This window comes from Plecotus auritus, assembly GCF_963455305.1.
Source record: "Plecotus auritus genome assembly, chromosome: X".
Taxonomy (NCBI): domain Eukaryota; kingdom Metazoa; phylum Chordata; class Mammalia; order Chiroptera; family Vespertilionidae; genus Plecotus; species Plecotus auritus.
The window spans coordinates 73,881,544-73,889,879 of NC_137784.1; the positions used below are offsets into that span (position 1 = coordinate 73,881,544).

The following is an 8,336-nucleotide window of genomic DNA, read 5'->3' on the forward strand; positions in this document are numbered from 1 at the left end:
TTGAAATTTATTTATAAATTATAGTTGACATACAATATCATATTAGTTTTAGGTATACAGCATAATGATTAGACATTTATATACAGTGTTGCATTTTTAATTTCAGTTTACTTCCTAGCATGTAGAGATAGTTATTTTTTTAATTTAATAAATATTTATTGTTCAGATTATTACAATTGTTCCTCCTTTTTTCCCCCATAGCTCCCCTCCACCCAGTTCCCACCCCTCCATCTGCCCTTACCTCCCCCACACTGTCCTCATCCATAGGTGTACGATTTTTGTCCAGTCTTTTCCCGCACCCCCACACCCCTTTCCCCCCGAGAATTGTCAGTCCACTCCCTTTCTATGCCCCTGATTCTATTATGTTCACCAGATTATTCTGTTCCTCAGATTTTTTTATTCACTTGATTTTTAGATTCACTTGTTGATAGACATATATTTGTTGTTCATAATTTTTATCTTTACAGTTTCTTCTTCTTCCTCTTCTTAAAGAATACCTTTCAGCATTTCATATAATACTGGTTTGGTGGTGATGAACTCCTTTAGCTTTTTCTTGTCTGTGAAGCTCTTTATCTGACCTTTAATTCTGAATGATAGCTTTGCTGGGTAGAGTAATGTTGGTTGTAGGTTCTTGCTATTCATCACTTTGAATATTTCTTGCCACTCCCGTCTGGCCTGCATAGTTTCTGTTGAGAAATAAGCTGAAAATTGTATGGGTGCTCTCTTGTAGGTAATTAACTGTTTTTCTCTTGCTGCTTTTAATATTCTCTTTGTCTTTTGCTCTTGGCATTTTAATTATGATGTGTCTTGGTGTGGTCCTCTTTGGATTCCTTTTGTTTGGGGTTCTCTGCGCTTCCTGGACTTGTAAGTCTATTTCTTTCACCAGGTGGGGGAAGTTTTCAGTCATTATTTCTTGAAATAGGTTTTCAGCATCTTGCTCTCTCTCTTCTTCTGGCACCCCCATAATTCTGATGTTGGTACGCTTGAGGTTGTCCTAGAGGCTCCTTACACTATCTTCAAGTTTTTGGATTCTTTTTTCTATTTGCTTTTCTGGCTAAGTGTTTTTTGTTTCTTTGTATTTCAACTCTTTGACTTGATTCTTGCTGTCCTCTAGTCTGCTGTTAGGTCTCTGTATAATATTTTTTTATTTCAGTCAGTGTATGTTTAATTTCTAGTTGGTCCTTTTTCATATCCTCGAGGGTCTTGCTAAATTTATCGGCCTTTTCTAGGAAATTCTTGAAAAACCTTATAACCGTGGTTTTGAACTCTATATCCAGTCGTTTGCTTTCCTCCATTTCTTTCATTTGTGATCTGTTTCTTTGTCTCCACATTTTCGCTGCTTCCCTGAGTTGGTAGAGTAGCTTTGTGTGGTAGGTGTCCTCTAGGGCACAGTGGCTCAGCCTCCCCAGTTACCTGAGGTGGACACTCTTGGTGCACCCCTTTGTGGACTGTGTGTACAGCCTTGTTGTAGTTAAGTCTTGATTGTTGTTGGTATCGCTGGGAGGAATTGACCTCCAGGCCAATTGGCTGTGAGGATCAGCTGTGTCTATGCTGGGAGAACTTCTGTGCTGGAGACACTCTTATGAGACAAGACTTGCAAAATTGCAAAAGCCTCTGTGCTCAGCTTGGATGGAGCAGAGTTTCAGGGCAGAGCAGACAGCCTTGGCTTCCCGTCAGCCCTGCCCTATGAGGCCCCTGGGTTTCAGTGTCCCTCGGTAATCACTGCAAGCACCTCTGAGAGAAAGCCGCCCTCGAGTTTCGCCCGCTGCCAGACAGTCCAGTTTCTCCCCAAATGAGTCGGGGTTCCCAGAAACTTGCCCGGAACTGGAGTTCAGTGCAGTCAGGAGCTTCAGTCTCCCTCCCACTTTAGAAAGCCAGCCGCGCACTCAGCCTCCTGTGCATTTAGCCATCAGTCCTCTCCACGTGCGAGTCTCCGTACCTCAGCCTTTTGCAGCTCCTCTGAGTCTCAATGTGCTTTCCTCTTTTCTTCTAGTTGTAGAATTTCCACTCAGCCAGCTTTCTTGTGGTCCTGGATGGTGTCGGTTTTATCTTTTAGTTGTCGTTTTGATATCGTTGTGTGAGGCAGCAGTTTAGGTGTTTACCTATGCTGCCATCTTGGTTTCTCTTTGAGATAGTTATTTTTAAAGTTTTAAATGTTCTAATGTCTTTAGATTATACTTTCCTCCATAAAATGCCAATATGTTTGGAGTTAAGGTTTAGAGCTTCTTCTTTTGTTGCTATTCTTCAAATATTGCTTAATATAGACTGCCCATTTGGTTGACAAAAGGTCTCTCTGCACAGCATAAAACCAGCCAGGAAAAGGAAAAAAACAAAACACAACAAAAAACTACCAAACAACTTACTGTTTAGACTCTACTTGACATTAGAGGATTTCACAGAACTGACAGAATCCTGCACCTGCTAAATGGCTTCATGGTCATAGTCTGTGCTGTCCAATACTGTAACCATGTGGCTATTTTAAATTTAAATTAATGTTAAATAAAATTAAAATTTCACTGCTTCAATCATGCTAGCTCCATTTCAAGCGTTCGATAGCCATATGTAGCTAGTGTCTACCACATACTGGACAACACAGATATAAAACATTTCCAACATCATTTCCATTTGACAGCATTGTTTTAATAATTAAATTCAGTACAAATTTACCATAAACCTAGTCTGGGCAAATTATAGGTTCTACTGTTAAGAAGCTAATATTCTCCCGAGACAGAAACATGCACAATCAGAAACTATAACATGGGCAAAGGTGCTAAGTGTTCTAATTATGGGAACAAAGAGAGAAAGTCATTCTGACTCAGAGGATTTGGGAAAAGCTTATTGTTGCCCATAGCATCTAAACTGGTTTTTCAAAAAGAGTAATCCTATATAATAAAAGGCTAATATGCAAATTGTCCCCTCAGTAGTTTGACTGACAGAGTTCAACCACTCGCTATGACATGCCCTGACCACCAGGGGGCGGCACGGAATGAAAGAAGGCCCTGGCCAGAGCCAGGAGGCCCCGATCGGCCCTGATTGCTGGCCAGGCCTAGGGACCCTACCCGTGCATGAATTCCATGCACAGAGCCTCTAGTATGAAAAAAATAACCAGAAATTGATCAGGGACTGGTGGGAGGTGTAGAGAGGAGTAGAAGAACTATTTCAGTGGAACGTGAGCAAAGGGTACCAAGGTAAAAAGTTTGGGTCCTGCATGGAAAGTTGTGTTATATTGGTTGCTTGCAAGAGCATTTAAAAGAGCTCACATTTCTAAGTCTAATTCTTCTAATTCCTTTATAAACCTTTGCAGTTCAGGTTATTTTAATATTCATGATGAAAATGCCCTTTTTACTTTCCTTGTAATTTGAAGATAAGGTTTCAATCTAGCTATTGCTGCTAAGGTAATATTTCTTATATATATATCTTACCTAATAATAGACAAACATGTAAATTGACCGTACCTCCACTACGCCCACAGCCAATCAGGAGTGAGTATGCAAATTAACCTGACAAAGATGGCGGGTTAATTTGCATATGCAGGCGCCGAGCTGCTGGGCAGGGCGAGACACCTGCTATGAGGGGGAGGGAGGAGTGAAGGGAGCTACAGGAGCAGTGCTCCGCCCAGGAGTGGGGACTTGGCAGCTCCCGGGAGGCCCGGGAGTGGGGACTTGCAGGCTCCCGGGTGGCCGGGAGCAAAGCCAGGGGAAGGAAGGCCTATTCTTGCATGAATCTTTGTGCAACAGGCCTCTAGTATGTATGTAAGTATGCATATATAAAAATATATACGGTGTGAGCAAAAGTAGGATTACAGTTGTTCATGTGGAAAATAATACAATAATTAATACATAATAATGCAAGAATAAACTGTTTTGTGTACTCATAGCTGTAATCTTACTTTTGCCCACACCGTATATACACAAGATATATACAGGATATTCAACTTATTAATTTATAGTAAGATAGATAACTAGTAACTATCCAGGTATATGTATTCACCGAGCAGTACACTCTATCCCCATAGGCAAATTTATACGGGAAGTCAAATTATAAGAATGAGAAATCTTGGAGAGCCTAGAATCTAAGTAAGGGAGTTAGTTGGATATTTCTAATAGCTAGTGTCATCCAGCTATGACAGCCTAATGCATCTATTGACACTATTAGAATTTACCCGGATGATTTTTTCTTAAGTGCAATGTATATCATGCCTTTCCTGTACTCAGAACCTGCAATCATTTCTTGCCTAAATTATTAAATCCAAACTCTTCTACCTGTCTTTTAAGGCCCTATGTAATCAAATGACATATTATTTAGTGGAATTTATACCCCATTAGGATACATAATATAACAACACAATATAATGTAGCCATTTTAATGTGAGCATTTTAACATAGTCATTTTGATGCTAAGATCTTTTGGTGATGCTACCTGAGCAAGACTATTTAAATAGACATATTTAACAGATTCTAAAACAGAAACTATTAGACTATCATCTTTTTTAAAGACCAAATTTGGAATATAATCTGTGACCACAACCTATTCACAATTCTCTCCCTTATCTCCCTAAACACGTTCTACTCTGTGTCCCCATAACTTACTCAGTAAATGACCAGTAGTTAAGTATGTGTTAAATGAATTAACAACTGAATGTTAGCTAGTCATTATTTTGTTCTCATTTCATAGTGAAAAGATTTTCCTTTAGTTGGATCTTATTATATATTAGAGGCCCAATGCATGAAATTCGTGCAAGGGACTTGGCCCTCGCAGCCCCAGCTGCCTTGGCCCTCACAGCTCTGGCTGCCTCGGCCCTCACAGCCTCAGCTTCATCCAGTCATCTGGAAGGTCATCTGGAAGGCCGTCCAGATGGTCATTCTGCTGTTCGGTCTAATTAGCATAATAGCTCTTTATTATACTATAGGGTAGTTAATTTTTAAAATAAAATTTATTTAATTAAATTTTCATTTATGCCCCCTATACTCTCCACCCACCCCTTTACTCCCTCCCACTACTGTCCATATCCATAAGTTCTTTCTCTTTTTTTTCTTTCTGCTCAATCCCAACACCCCTCCCCCACCAGAGCTGTCAGCCTGCTATGTGTAGTTTCTTAAGGAGCTTTTCTCTGCTTGCCCCTGTTTGTGATCGTTTTTAATCCCTATGTATGCAGTGCAGTAAATAATCTATCAATCAAACAGATTTCCAGATATATATAGAGGCCCAGTGCACAAAATTGGTGCACTCGGGGGGAGGGGTCCCCTCAGTTCAGACTGTGCTCTCTTGCAATCCGGGAGCCCTTGGGAGATGTCCCCACAGGGAGCAAGCATAAGCTGACAGTCGGACATCCTTAGCGCTGCCAAGGAGGTGGGAGAGGCTCTTGCTGCCACTACTGCACTCACCAGCTATGAGCCCGGCTTCTGGCTGAGTGGTGCTCCTCCTGTGGGAGTGCACTGACCACCAGGGGGCAGCTCCTGTGTTAAGCATCTGCCCCCTGGTGGTCAGTGTGCATCATAGCGACTGGTCATTCCTCCATTTGGTTGATTTGCATATTAGCCTTTTATTATATAGGATATACTACTTTGGGAATCACTAGTAGTATCCAAGTCTTTTTCTAGTAGTATTAATGTTTAAAACATGGCAATGCTTAGTTTATATTGTCCCTACCATGAATTTAGTAAAATGACATCCCTACCATGGTATTTCACTCTAAAGCAACTGTCTTATTTTTATTAATTCTGATGAGGCTTTATTTTACATGGGAGCCAGTGGTCTTTATTAAGATCATAAATGGCTTGCTACTTGCTAAATCAAATGCAGTATTTTCAGTGCACATCCTCCTTTGCCTTTATATTGTATTTGAAACTTTCATGTAACTCTTCTCGCTTGGGTTTCTTGTCATCATGTTCTGCTAGTTTTCCTCCATCCTCTATGATTTTTCTTTGTCACCTTTACTGTCTTCTATTTTTCAACCTACTTTTTGCATTATGGTGACCCCAGAGTCTCAAAGACACCTCACACTCCTTATGTTAAAAACTAATAAACTCATGATCTCCATCCCACTTCCACAAACCTGATCTTTAAGATTTTTTTAACTCAGAAAAATGTTAATCGCTTTTATCTAGTTTTACAAGCCAGAAAATTGAAAGCTATTCTTGAGTCCTCTCTCCTTTTCATTTTTATATGTAATCCACTATCAAATCCTGCCAATTATACTTCCTAAATATCAATTTTTTTTCTCTATTTTTGCCATTACCATCTTAGTTTATTCCATCATCTCAGCTGAACCTCCTAGCTGGTTCTCGTAACTTCAAGGGACCAAGTGAGGACTAAGGAGGAGCCTGTGCAGTCCAAATCGCTCAGGCACTAGCCAGGACCCAGGAGCCCGAACCAAACGGAGCCCAAGACCAGAGCTTGGAAGCATAAACAGGAAATGGCGGAGGAAGCATTGCTTTTGCTTCTTCCTAAGGAGATGGTGTCAGGAGTGTACAAGTCAACAGAGCAGGGAGAAGTGGAAAATGGATGCTGTATTACTAAGCTGGAAACCAAGGGGTTTCAAGTGGGACAAGGATTGATAGAAAGATTTGCAAATGATACTGCAAAATTCAAGGATGAGTTACATATCATGAAGTCCATCTGTAAAGATGTCTGGACTACAGTATTCAAGAAACAGTTCAATAATCTAAGGACAAATCACCAGGTCATCTATGCACTTCAGGACAACAAATTTTGTCTGCTTACCCTGATGTCAGCAGGAAAACAGTACTTAGAACATGTATCTAAGTATTTAGCATTCACATGTGGCTTAATCAGAGGTGGCTTATACCAAACACTATGACAGGAACTGGAGATATAGCCATAAATGAAACAAAGTCCCTTCCCTCATGGAATTTGTGTTTAGTAATCTTGTTTTGAGTTTTCTATTATTTTCTTGGGGGGAAGTTTTTATAGAAAAAAAGAAATCTCAAAAATGTAAAAATTATGTGATAAAACAGCTTTTTATTTTTCATTCATTGTCATACTGGAGCATTGTCTAGGGCCCATCCAAGGAATATTTAATTCTTTAAGAGAAGGTCCTTAGTTTGATATAATATTACTATTTGTCAGGGCCCAGATTCTGAGAAGTTACATATTAACTTGTTGGGTTTTGTCCATTAGATGTGCAAATGATTCCTATCAGGTAAAAATTTTTAAAAAACTATTGATTTTTTTTTTTTTAGAGAGAGAGGAAGGGAGAGAGGCAAACATCTATTTGTTGTTCCAAACATTCATGTATCCATTGGTTGATTCTTATATGTGCCCTGATTGGGGATGGAACCCACAATCTTGTTGTATGGGGATGGTGTTCTAATCAACTGAGCTACCTAGCCAGGGCCTAACAATTTTTTTTAAAAAATATATTTTATTGATTTTTTACAGAGAGGAAGGGAGAGGGATAGAGAGCTAGAAACATCGATCAGCTGCCTCCTGCACACCTCCTACTGGGGATGTGCCCGCAACCAAGGTACATGCCCTTGACCAGAATCGAACCCGGGACCCTTCAGTCCGCAGGCCGATGCTCTATCCATTGAGCCAAACCGGTTTCGGCGCCTAACAATTTTTTAATAACCCTAAAGATTATGGTCTTATTGCCTTATAGGACATTAACCAATTCTGTGTGCAATTTTACGCCTTTCTTAATGGACTCTAAAACCCCTATCCCTCTAATTCTTCTTTAACCCATCTTTTTAAAAAAATATATATTTTACTGATTTTTTTTTTTACAGAGAGGAAGGGAGAGGCATAGAGAGTTAGAAACATCGATGAGAGAGAAACATCGATCACCTGCCTCCTGCACACCCGCTACTGGGGATGTGCCTGCAACCAAGGTACATGCCCTTGACTGGAATTGAACCTGGGATCATTCAGTTCGCAGGCTGATGCTCTGTCCACTGAGACAAACCGGTTAGGGCTTTAACCCAGTTTTACCATCCAGCTCATTCCCTTGTTAATTAATTAAATAAATCAGGGACACGTCCTCACTTTGCATTTACATGAGAATTATGTTTATAACATTTTTATAAATCATACTTTGAAGGCCACCAATAATTTTGTTTACTGCAAGTTCTGATATGCACATAAAAGAATGCTTGTTATATTTTATCCAGCATTACTAGATATTTAATAATAGGAGGTTTTCTGTTCATCCAATCTCTCATGACTCAAGAAAAGAAACACACCTGCTCTCTGTATTCTAATCACATTGGTCTTCCTTCAATTCTACAAAGTTCTACATTCCTCTGCCCTCTGGGACTTTGAAAAAACTTTTTCTCTCCCTGGAATTCCCCCATCTAACCCTGGTTTCATTTTGCTTG

The 8,336-nt window shown here is 40.0% G+C and overlaps 1 protein-coding gene across 1 annotated transcript; it reads left to right on the forward strand.

The window, feature by feature from the left end:
• Window positions 1–6,415: 6,415 nt before the first annotated feature.
• Window positions 6,416–6,820, forward strand: LOC308240166 (trafficking protein particle complex subunit 6B-like; the record flags this gene model as incomplete). Its single annotated transcript, XM_080653097.1, has 1 exon — window positions 6,416–6,820. The coding sequence occupies one exon, from the start codon at window positions 6,416–6,418 to the stop codon at window positions 6,818–6,820; it is 405 nt and encodes a 134-aa protein (XP_080509223.1).
• Window positions 6,821–8,336: the final 1,516 nt, after the last annotated feature.